The sequence below is a fragment of the Lutra lutra genome, chromosome 3 (assembly GCF_902655055.1).
Source record: "Lutra lutra chromosome 3, mLutLut1.2, whole genome shotgun sequence".
Taxonomy (NCBI): domain Eukaryota; kingdom Metazoa; phylum Chordata; class Mammalia; order Carnivora; family Mustelidae; genus Lutra; species Lutra lutra.
Window position 1 is genome coordinate 191,061,504 of NC_062280.1, and position 12,857 is coordinate 191,074,360.

The 12,857-nt window shown below is 36.7% G+C and overlaps 1 protein-coding gene and 1 long non-coding RNA gene across 2 annotated transcripts in view; one reads left to right on the forward strand and one right to left on the reverse strand.

Moving 5' to 3' along the window:
- NALCN (sodium leak channel, non-selective) overlaps nt 1–12,857 on the reverse strand; it is a 310,211-nt gene that overhangs the window by 152,062 nt on the left and 145,292 nt on the right. The window contains exons 12-13 of the mRNA XM_047720335.1: nt 8,935–9,102; nt 3,341–3,532 (exon numbers count right to left, since the gene is read on the reverse strand). Of these exons, the coding sequence (XP_047576291.1) occupies nt 3,341–3,532; nt 8,935–9,102 (360 nt within the window). The remainder of the gene's footprint in view (nt 1–3,340; nt 3,533–8,934; nt 9,103–12,857) is intronic.
- Nucleotides 1,527–12,857, forward strand: part of LOC125094796 (uncharacterized) — a 39,994-nt gene continuing 28,663 nt past the window's right edge. Inside the window, exons 1-2 of the long non-coding RNA XR_007125696.1 lie at nt 1,527–1,663; nt 4,208–4,380. This is a non-coding gene — a long non-coding RNA (uncharacterized LOC125094796). The remainder of the gene's footprint in view (nt 1,664–4,207; nt 4,381–12,857) is intronic.

Sequence of the window (12,857 nt, forward strand, 5' to 3'; positions counted from 1 at the left end):
AGCTTTATGTGACTGGGAATGATAATGACTACTTTTTGTAGCTGCAATGTTTTTTTAACATTTCTTGCAAAATTTGATTATTTTTTAGGGATTTAACTCGTAATTATGTTCATGTGCAAGGAAAAATCTACTCCTAGTCATTTCACACATTTAGGCTGTCAACCCTGTCAGCCGCAGAATCACTGATTAGGGGGCCCCGTAGTTGCTGGGCTGCTTTCATTAAGATGGTCAAAGTAATCAGGCAGAAAGACACAATTGAGTAATTGGAGACCTGAAAACGTAATGCTACTTGATTACTATTATGGCTGGAAAATAGAGCAAATCCCAAGGGGCTAACTCAGATAGCTCTGAAGCAGCCTGGTCTTTCATACAGAATCTAAAATACTGGCCTCAAATATATTATATAGGATATAAGATTTTTTAACAATGTATTATTATTTATTTATTTATTTGACAAAAAGAGACACAGCGAGAGAGGGAACACAAGCAGGGGGAGTGGGAGAGGGGGAAGCAGACTCCCACTGAACAGGGAGCCCGATGTGGGGCTCAATCCAGGACCCTGAGATCGTGACCTGAGCTGAAGGCAGGTGCGTAATGACTGAGCCACCCAGGCGCCCCTAGAATATAATATTTGAAAAACGCTAAGTCCAGAGTGGGGTTGTTTTTGTATATGATTCAATATGCACAATGCTATAGGCAAAATACTATTTTTACCTGGAGTTTAGATGTGAAAAAAATAAAAGCTCCAAGAATAATTTGGCCAGTGTCAAACAGCTGAAAAGTGCTGGAGGAGTGACAAGAAATCAGATCTCTAAGACAAGAAGTGTACACTATCTGCATGTGCTGCACTATGTGCATGTGCTGCAATGCCTTCTTACACATGCCACAGCCCCGATTCACAGCTTCACTATTCGAAAATTCTTGAAAATACCTAAAATATTTCTTTCTCCTTTTTTTTGGGAGCTCATTTAGTAGCAGAAATCCAATCTGACCCAAGACTTATTTATTGTCCTTATTTCTCTTTCTTTGTCCAAAGGTGGATGTTTTGCTAAAGAAGCATTAGTGTGTTGATGACAGGGTGCTGACTTAAACAATTCCGATCAATAAGGGGGTAATATCACCCTTATAGTAGTTGGAATATTACGAACTCCAAAACCATCTGGCTCAAAGAGCTTTGGGGGAAGAGATATAAAATCAGTAACGTGAGATTAGCGGAGATGGTAAAAGATGAAGACTTGAAATTAAGAAAAGACTGTGTACATAAAGAAGGGAACCGAGGGTGGTTTTCTTTTTAGGATCCCCTGTTTCATAGACCAATGGCTGACCCTTAGTGGGCCTTCAAAACTGTGTGTTGAACTAACCTGGTCTCAGAGATGGACTGTGATAATGACAGTCTCAGTGTTTTTCTGAAAGTGGCATTCTGCAATTTTCATTTTCTCCATAAGGGGGCAGACTAAGAGAAGGTGGGCTTAGTGACGTCACTGTCCTCTCTGCCGGCATCACACCCCACCCCCTCCCCCGCACCCTCATCCCATTAGGAACAGGTGAACTTCTTGCTGAAGAATCTGGCTCCAGGCCAACTGCATCCCCTGTGGCCTGACCACAGGCACCGGGAAGGTGTGCCTGGCGGGCTCATGAGGGAGGCCTCCGGAAGGAGTTGGAAGTAAAAACTCGGTAGCCCTCCATTCCAGGCTGCCATGCTTTTATGCACGGCCATATTCCTAGCCCACGTGCTTCTAGTCCAAAGGTGCATCATCCAGGGGCCTCAACTGAGGCATCTTTCTCTATCCTTCCTGCCACATCTGTACTTTCCCACCTGACAGCTACCCTGTGCTGTTCAGTGCTGTTCAGTGAATGCTGGGAGCCAGTGCTTATTTTGGCCTGTTATTTGCACTGTGGCAGTAAGTGAACAAAGACTCACTGTGACTTGAGGTTTCGCTCGCTGTCCTATATCACCACCCAGACAGAGGACAAGTCAACACCTATCTAAGACCAGTGTTTGTGCCAGTGCTCTGGACTCTTGCTTCTGGAAACTTTTGCCACTGTCCTCTGTGGCTCATATGTCTTCAACCTCGCCCTCTACTGGCTCTCTCAACAGCATTTAAACACAATCACACTTTCATCCAACTTAAGATTTCCTTGGTCTTATGTCCTTCTCTCACATTGACCTTTCCCTCTCCTCTAAATTTTGGAACAAGAATGGCTCAGCTCAGACCTTTTGCATATGCTGTCCCCAACCTGGGACACTGTGTTGTTCCTCCACTTGGCTACCTACAACTGTTCTTTAGTAACTGCCTCCTTCAAGAAACCTTCTTGGATTTTTCCAGTCCTGGTTACAGCCCTTACCTCTGGGTTCCCAGAACACCTGAGCTTGCTTTTATCATGCTTCATGTTTACTAACAGGGCACCCCTTCAACTGAGAATTTCTTGAAGATAAGGGATATAGTTGTGTTTCTGTCTGAAGATCACCAAAATTGCCTGGTTGTTTAGACGTACTCAACAAATGCTTGGTGATATGTAACAAATTTAGCACAAGATTAAACAAACAAACACCCAGGCTTTATTATTCCACCAGTTTGAGTATAGACACCTTTATCCTCAAAGATTATTGAAAAAAATGCATTACATCCTGCTGTAACCCCAAGATCATCCTTCCCATATAATAGGCTTTACTAGTTCAACTTATGATGAAAATATATATATATTTTGTCTTGGTCGTTATATTATTTTCATGTTTCTAAATCTACATGGAGCTAAATTTCAGAATCCTTGATTAGAGCTATATTTTCTATGAGTTCTGTTTATGAATTGATTGATTTTTTAACTTCCTTCTTAGCCTAAGTGAATTCTAATGATAATGCAGCAGCACGAACTAGACAATCTTCTACAGACATTTGAAATCTGAAGAGTTTATGAATTTTATTACATTGAAAATCAAAACCCCCTTCTAGATTACACTTGTCATAAAAATATATGTATTATAAAACAGATTTTAAAATGGTAACTCTCACAGACACAAAAAACTATTTAAAAATTCTGTTCTATTTTCATCTATAGGTGCTAAGAACCCTAGTTTTCATCTTGACTAGTTTCAGCATCTCATTCTATCAGACTATTTTCAGAATTTAAAGAACTGATGTATAACTTGACAATGCTGAAAGGTGCTCAGATGCCTGCATCCTGCAGAAGAGACCATTTTAAATATCAAAACTAAATTATTCCAAGTTATCAAAACTAGGACTGTGTTTCTGAACCACTCTTAAAGGGAAATTATTTGATGTTAACCATTATTGTAAAAACAGGAAGGAGGAATTAAATTGGCTGCATTTTTCATTCTTACCCTTGGAAACGTTGTAAACCTGTCCAGTTCTTCAACAAAGCAGAACATCTGCAGACTAATTGCTGACATTACGATCAGGAGGCTGGCAGTAAATACAACCAAACTCCCCAGCTTTTTTCCAGGACCGAATATCTTATACACAAAGTCTTCCAGTGCTGGGGAAATCTTAATAAGTCGAACTACCCGAAGAACCTGTTGTGTGAGAGAAAAACATACGTACTTGATTATTTTTTTACACTGAATCTTAAATAAGTTCACACCGAAACCTCATTTTTCACAGGACTTCGTAAAAATCGTACTTTTCCATTTGAGCAGCTACAGACAAAAAACAACAATACCATAACTAAGATCTCAGTTGAGCTCTTAGAGCCTTAGAGCTAGAACTCAACAGATCCCAAATGAATATAGGAAAACTGAGGCTTTTTGACATGCAATGGGAGAATTCAAAGTGCTATTAACTAATACACATTGTTGAAATTAAAGTGACTTTTTTCCCTAATGTTCAAATGTAGAAGAAAATGTTTAGCTCAGTATTAGCTATACTGTCGCATAGAAGAAAGTTTCCTATGTATTACCGTACGTAAGACATTTTTAAAAAAGTCTATTAACAAGGAGTCTTTACTTATGCCTGAGACTGATACCCTAATATCCATCCTATCCTTCCTTTAAATAACAGAACTTTCGGCATTTTAGCCTAGCAAAGTGGCTGGCCGGGACTTTAGACCCCATTTTCCAGCCCCACTTGTGAGCTGTGGCCAGGGGACTGGGTTCATATTGATGGAATATGAAAGGAAGTATTATTTGCAACTTTTGGCCCATTGAAGTAAATTGGCTTGCCTTGGTTACTCGTTATGCCTTCCTCGGCAGGGAAATAGAAACAAACGGAGTAGTCCCTTTGGACCAGAAATAGAAGGCTTGTTTGGAGGCTGACAGATTCAATCCACCTCAACAGCTGGATTCCTGCATGACCATGTGGAGCAGAGCCAGGAACTTTCCCTGGACACCACCAACTACTGGAGAGAAACAAACTTCTGTCTTACGTAAGACTTGTATTTTTGATCTTTGTTATATTTGCTTAGCTTGTCATCTAAACACACATATGCATGCTCAGGTGTTTTGTAATTATTTAAATGTAACCCCCTCATAGCTGCTTATTAATTAATTAATTTGTTTGCTCACTCACTTTAACAAATATTGATTATTATGTGCCAGACATTGTGTCAGACAAATAGGGGGCAATGTCTATAATTGCAAAGACAGTATAATACAAAGGCACAGCTTAATTTTTTTTTTGTTTTGCTTTTACAAAGCATAGCTCTTAAGGGCATATTTATAAGATTAAAAGTATAAGTTAGTGTATAATCCAAAATTGAAGTGTAAAGCATGGAAAAACAGAATTTTTTCTTTAAGTCTAAGATGTCAACATATTTTTAATGTGCCTCTGAGAAGAAAAAGTGCTTTAATTAAACTGTGGCATACCACTGATTATAAGGCAAATCAAAGGCTTAAAGATAGGAAATAGGAAAAGGAAAACTGTGATCTGGGCATAGATAAAATATGGTCAGTACAAATATAATAACATAAGCTTGTCTAAGACGATTTAGTAAGAGCTGTAGATGCCTGTAAAGTCTTCTTAGGAGAAGAAAAATGAATAGTCTATTTTCAATATAGTAAAGAACAGGAAGTACTTTAAAACCTAGATTTTAATTTTTACACATATATGTGTTTGTAATCTTCCAACATTCCTAGCTTCCTACAGTTTCTGATTTTCCTCTGGCAAATTATTCCTGCTCCACTCTTGGTCCATGAGGTCCAGAAGGGACTCCAAGATGCCCACAATCTGGGCCTGAAGGGAATATTTACAACAACCTGAGTCATCCTTGGAACTTTTGTTGGATCTGTAAGACACGGCATTTTTTATCCGCAATTGGCATTACTGTGAGCACCATGGAAGCCTTGAGCTTTGGGGAGCCATCTTTGACACTATGTGGGGAAAGCCTGCTTAATACTGACACAGAAGAAAGGTGAGTAAATACACAGAGTCCCTATGATACCATTTTAGCCTCTGCACCATGCTGTACCTGAAGCCACATTACTCCCCTAGGACTTGGATTAACAGGAAATATTGATGATGAATTTTATCATTCTTATTGTCTACAGAATACAAATGTAGCCACGTGGATAGGAAACTAAAGGACAAACATTTAAAGAAGTTGAAAAATGTATATTTCCTTGTTAATTTTAATTCCTTCACACAATACTGAAAAAACAGAAAATTTCTGTGAAAAATCATTGTTGCAAGTAAGCATTGTGCTATATACATAGTTAAGCTACCAGTCTTCCTATTAGAATTTACCTATGTTTCCAAATTAGAACATATGATACTCAGGCCATCTTTCCAAATAACAAGTGAATAGCTTTATCATAAGTGCTATTAAAATAGTAACATTCACATAATATCCAGAATAATAATATGGAAAGATTTTAATCCTTACAGATTTGTTATTCTCAGACATAAATGATTCAGTATCTAATTGTTAACAGCTGAGTCCAGGCAAGTTTACAGGAACAATTTAACTGGCTTTATAGCTCAGCTTTTAATACGGCTTGTATTAAAATCATATTTAAAAGATTGTCGAAGTAATTTTGAGTCCTATCCCAAATCCTAATAATGTGCCTCTGCACATCTGTGCAACTTTGATAAATTAATATTTCGTTAGCTGGAAGCAGAACTTAACACGGCTCCTACATGGCAGATTTGATCAGCATTTTCAAAGGTGTAAGCCGCATCCCTGGAAAGGCAAAATCCTTATCAATGACTCTAGTTATGCCTTTTCATTTATTTGGGGATAAATATGCTTTTCACTGTGTTTATACAATAAAGGCTTTAGATTTTGCATTCCTACAGATATGGAATAAAGTGAACCATACTCTGAAAGACAAGCACCATAGAACATTTTGTGGTTACTTCCAAAGCCCATTTTCCTGGTCATATTTCTAAGTCTGTATTTTCAAGATCTCTGTTAATTACAAGTGAGATACTTCAGAAATTGCATGGCTAGGAATTTAGACTATAAAATTAAACTTCTTAGCAATGAGTTTTTGCCACTTGCTAGTTATGTGGTCTTGGGCAAGTCTGGGATCTCAGTTTCATGTATGCTCTCTGTCTCACAGGACAGTGGTGAGTAACAAACAACACAAGGCACTCAGCATGGTGCCTGGCACATAGTAAATGCACAATAAATACTCACCAAGGTCATCAGGATTACCTGGGTATGTCAGAACCATAGCATTTTGTGAAACTATGTCTTCCTACTGGACAATAGTGTGCTATGCTAATTTCAGTCCAACCACACTGGCCTTTATGCTCTTCTTTAAACACATCAAACATGTTTTCACTTGAGGAAGGTGCCATGAGGTTTTCTTGGCTTATCCCTTCACTTCGTTTAGTCTTTGCTCAAAAGTGACTTCTCCAGATAGGGCTGCCATGAGCAACTTACCTAAAATAAGCTCCACTCCCACCCCGTCCCCAACCCTTATCCTTTTTGCTCTTGTTTCTCCTTTATAGTATTTCCAGCACTTTACTCCACTTTCTTATGTGTACTTGTTTGTGAACTCTCTGCCCTCTAGAATGTAAGCTTCCTGAGGTGGGGCTTTCCCCTGCTTGTTCACTTCTGTCCTCCATATCTGGAACTGTGCCTGGAACATAGTAGATTCTCAGTAAATATCAACTTGAATAAATAGAGAATAACCCCAATAACTGCTCTCAGAGATAACTGACACTATAAAGGGAGTAATTTTGTACTAAACTGTTGACTTCACTTAAATATGAAAATGTGAAAATCACTAAAGGAAGACATGCTGCCAACATAATGAGGAAAGGCCCAGTCAGATGAAAAGTCCAAGGACCCACAAGGGAGACCAGAGTGGGCCCACGAAGAACTAATCTGCTCAGGACAGTGGGCTCTTATATGTGAATTTGCAAAAATCCTTGTGACACTAGAACTTCTCCAGAGATCTATATTTTAACCATATAATAAGTGAGGTAGTGTCTAATAATTTCATTAGAAAAATATAAACATGGTCATGTATAGAGAGATACAAATGAAAATCACTTAACCATTAACATAAATTAAATTATTTTAGATTACAATCCAGGATCAAAGACAACACTGAAGTTGCAAACTTCATTGACAGAATATTATTCAACTATGTCTCTATCTATATAAAATGATTAGAACCATGCATACTAATTTTAGATATTTTGTGGAAAATAGACAAGTAGGAAAAATCTAGAGATAATGAATCATGTCTCTAAGTAATCATAAATTCATGATAGTCATTACTGTATGGTTAAATATGCATGTGACTTTCTAAGCTATTCTTCAAATGTTTACCATATTAAAAGTTCCCATTTTTCTCACAATTTCAAAATAAATATATTTACATTAAAATTTTAATGTATTTCTAACTTTTCACTAAAAAGTTATCTGTGAGAAACTAGAGGAATTTTAATGCCCTGAATGTGTATGTATCCTTGTTGAAATAGGGACCCGGAGGGAGAAAACTGTGAGAGACTCTTAATCTCACAAAACAAACTGAGCGTTACTAGGGGTGGGAGGGAGAGGGTGGTTGGGTTATGGACATTGGGGAAGGCATGTGCTATGGTGAGTGCTGTGAAGTGTATAAACCTGGTGATTCACAGACCTGTACCCCTAGGGCTAATAACACATTATATGTTAATAAAAAATAAAAATAAATAAAAAATAGGTACCATATTTTTCTCAATTTGGTTGACTTAATAGGTTTATAAAAGATACCTTGTTGTTTTGATTATCAGGCATATTTCCTATAGTCATCTACACTAATTATCAAATGCAGGTACTAACTGCTCATGTTGATTTTGTAAATCTAGACAGCAGCACCCAAAAGCATATAATGGCATGATTGGGAAGTACATTTCATATTGAGGGCTTTAAAAGTGCGTATATCTCTTGCCCTGGTCCCTTCACTTATGATAACCAAGCCTAAGGATATAACCCGACAAGTGACAAGGGATTTATCTCCAAAGATGCTGATATACTGAAGGCTTGACCCACGATATCCTCTGTGATTTCAGTATGTTTGGCAGTGATTACTAGTGGCTCAGCTTTTCACCCATGTTTGTAGGATATTTGTTACCATTTTTGTGAATTACGTTTTCATGTCCTTTCCTGAGGTACCAGAAGTATAGAGATTCAAATTGTAATTTGGCAGCTGAAATTAAAATTTCTCTGAAAATAACAGCTTTGGGATTGCCAATAAATAAAATTAGTGAAGTTGGAATGCACTTTTTTTCATCTAAGGAGAAAATTTTATCTAAAATATCTCCCTTTATTATTGTGCATTTTTAGAAGTTTGAAATACAATGATAATTTATGAATGCACTATTTTGGGTATTGAAGATGTCACTGGGTTTACCTCAAGTTTATGTTTATTATATAATAATTATATATAACCCATTTAATACAATTCTGTATAGTTGTTATAATGTGACTGATATTTTCTCTGGAAAGAAAAAAATTCTACAGACAAGCAGACATTCCTCATATTACCTGAAAGTATGTGAACTGAGAATGATAAAGATCTGGATATACATGGAGAGTAGTTCCAATTACGAGTAGTAATTCAAATTTGTGGAGAGATGAGCTAATATATCCAGTAAATCCCAAACACCATATCTTCAGAAGTGCTTCCAAATCAAAAAGTACTGTAAAAGCCACCTGGAGGAACAAAGAGACAGTAAAATTGGAACCTAAAATTATAATTTATTTCAAAATATTTCATACATGTGCTAGTATTTGAATTTCAGCAGCTATTACATAAAATGAAAAGCCCACAAGGATCTAGAGTGATGTGTTAAAAAAAATGGTTTTGAAAAACACCAACAGACCGTAGCAGACCAAATACAACTTGAGCAATCCATGAAATGTGTTAACTTGTTAAATGTTTGTAAGTGTTATTTTTTTATTACCCACTATTTGATATTTATTTAAAAGCTATTTAATTGAATATTGTTTATGCAGAAAGGCTGCATTTTTCCATAACTTATATTTTCTAACCCACTGAGCCACCCAGGCGCCCCATAACTTATATTTTCTAAAGATAGTTTCTATAATGCACATGGTATGTTGTAAAATGATTTACATATTACTAAGCATCCGTAAACTAAAATAAAAAAGTGTAGATCTCGGGGCGCCTGGGTGGCTCAGTGGGTTAAAGCCTCTGCCTTCGGCTCAGGTCATGATCCCAGGGTCCTGGGATCGAGCCCTGCATCGGGCTCTCTGCTCAGCAGGGAGCCTGCTTCCCTTCCTCTCTCTGCCTGCCTCTCTGCCTACCTGTGATCTCTGTCTGTCAAATAAATAAATAAATAAAATCTTAAAAAAAAATATGTTAAAAAAAGTGTAGATCTCATTATGGGACCACACAAATGAGCAAAGAAATATGGATTATATATCAAGCAATTTATGTGTGTGTGTATATACACACACACATAAATATATTAATATGATTTATGTCTGCATTAAGAAAATTAACAATGAATATTAATATATTAATAAATGAGTGCTACAACCTTTTAATATATCGCATTAATTCTATGAACTTGCTATTACAAACATCAATGTTATAAAATACACTTATAAACACAGCATGTTATTTTTCCTTTACTTGTCCTATGGGTAAAATACTCATTTTATAAAGAAGTTTGCAACTGGAATTAAAGTGTGTAATGTAAAATTAACTTCTAATTAAAGAGCACAAAAATGAGTGTTAGAATTAGTCAAACATATCCCTCTGGGAAGATACCAGATAATTTAATGGAAAATAGGAACAGAGGAGTGCTTCCCTCTTTTTTTCTAGGCCAACATAGACTAGCAGAAGGGATTTTTTTCCCCACTCATATTACATAATAAAGTCCATATTTGAAAAACCTACAGGTAACATTCTACTCAATGGTGAAAAACTAAGAACTTTTCTTCTAAGATGAGTAACGAGACAGTGATGTCATTTTTTTTTTTTACTCAACATAGTACTGGAAGTCTGAGCCACAGCAATCAGGCAAGCAAAAGAAATCAAAAGCATACAGACGGGTAAGGACTAAGTAATAAGAACTAGAATAAACAATCTTAAAGTTTATATGGAACCACAAAAGACCCTGAATAGTCAAAGCAATCTTGAAAAAGTGGAAGGAAATGGGAGGTATCACAATCCCAGATTTCAAGATATTCTATAAAGCTGTAGTAGTCAAAACAGTATGATATTGGCACAAAAACAAACACATAGATCAATAGCCCAGAAATAAACCCATGATTATATAGTTAATAAATCTATGACAAAAGATTAAATATTCAATGTAAAAAGATAGTCTCTTTCAACAACCCCACTGGTGTTGGGAAAATTGGACAGTTCCCACATTAGGTGCAATATTTACAATTTTTTTTTTTTTAAAGATTTTATTTATTTGTCAGAGAGAGAGGGAGAGCGAGCACAGGCAGACAGAATGGCAGGCAGAGGCAGAGGGAGAAGCAGTCTCCCTGCTGAGCAAGGAGCCCGATGCGGGACTCGATCCCAGGACGCTGGGATCATGACCTGAGCCGAAGGCAGCTGCTTAACCAACTGAGCCACCCAGGAGTCCCTACAATTTTCATATCTTCTTGTTGAATTGTTCCCTTTATGATTATATTGTGTCCTTCTTTGTCTCTTGTTAGTTTTTGTTTTAAAGTCTATTTTGTCTGATATAAGGATTGCTATCCCAGCTTCCTTTTCACCGCCATTTGCATGATAAATGCTTTTCTATCCCTTTACTTTTGATGTATCTGAAGTGAGTCTCTTATAGGCAGCATATAAATGGTCTTGCTTTTTTATCTATTTCGTCATGCTATGTCTTTTGATTGGAGCATTTAGTCCATTTACTTTCAAAGTAATTATTGATAGAAATGTATTTATTGCCATTTTGTTACTTGTTTTATGGTTGTTTTTGTAGTTCTTCTCTGTTCCTTTCTTTTCTTGTTCTCTTCTCTCAGAGTTTGCTGGCTTTTTTAAATGATATATTTGGAGTCCTCTTTATTTTTTGCATATCTATTACTGGCTTTTAATTTTGGGTTACCAATCGGTTTGCATCTAACATCTTAGGAATATATTACATTGATGTTTCATTAAGGTTGAACCCATTCTTTTTTTTTTTTTTAATTTAAATTCAATTAGCCAGCATATAGTACACCATTTTGATGCAGTTTTCAGTGATTCCTTAGTTGTGTATAACACTCAGTGCTCATCAAGTCACGTGCCCTCCTTAACACCTATCACCCAGTTACTCCATCCCCCCACTCCTATCCTTTCTGTAACCCTCAGTTTGTTTCCTGGAGTCAAGAATCTCTCATGCTTTTTCTCCCTCTCTGATTTCTTCCCATTCAGTTTTCCCTCCCTTCCTCTTGAACACATTCTTTACTCCTCTCCCCTCCATATTTTTAGGTATATGTGTCAAATTTTACATCCTTTTATTTTATGAATCTCTTGACCAATTTTTATAGATACTTAAATTTACTGCTTTTGTGTTTCTTGCTCCTCTTGATCTTACTTATGGTCTTATTTTCCACTCAAAGCGTCCCTTTTAACACTTCTGGTAGAGCTGGTTTAATGGTCATGAATTCCTTTAGCTTTTGTTTGTCTCAGAAACTCTTTATCTCTCCTTCTATTCTGAATGATAGCCTTATTGGATAGAGTATTCTTGGCTGCAGGTTTTTTCTTTCAGCACTTTAAAAATATTATGACACTTTCTTCTGGCCTGAAAAATTTCTGCTGAAAAATCATCTGATAACCTTATAGGGTTTCTCCTTGATGTAACAGATTTCTTTTCTCTTGCTGATTTTAAAATTCTCTGTCACTACTAATTGCCATTTTAATTACTATGTACCTTGTTGTGGACCTCCTTGGTTGATTTTGTTGAGGGTTCTCTGTGTCTCCCAAATCTGGATTTCTGTTTCTTTCTCCAAATTTGAGAAGTTTTCAGCTATTTTTTTCTTCAAATAAATTTTCTGCCCCCATTTCTCTTTCTTCTACTGGATCCCTCTAATGGAAATACTATTATAATTAACGGTGTCACTGAATTCCCTTTTTTCATTTTTTAAAAAATTTTACAAGATTTTATTTATTTATTTGACAGAGAGAGATCACAAGTAGGCTGAGGCAGGCAGAGGGGGAAGGGGAAGTAGGCTCCCTGCTGAGCAGAGAGCCTGATGTAGGGCTCAATCCCAGGACCCTGAGTTCATGACCTGAGCCAAAGGCACAGAGGCTTAACCCACTGAGTCACCCAGGCACCCCTATTTTCATTTATTATTATTATTTTTTCTCTCTCTCCTGTTCAGCTTGATTGCTTTACATTACCCTCTTTTTCAAATTGCTGATTCATTCTTCTGCTTCTTCTAGTCTATTTTTTCTATTTGATTTATTTTAAATTTTAGTTATTGAGTTCTTCATT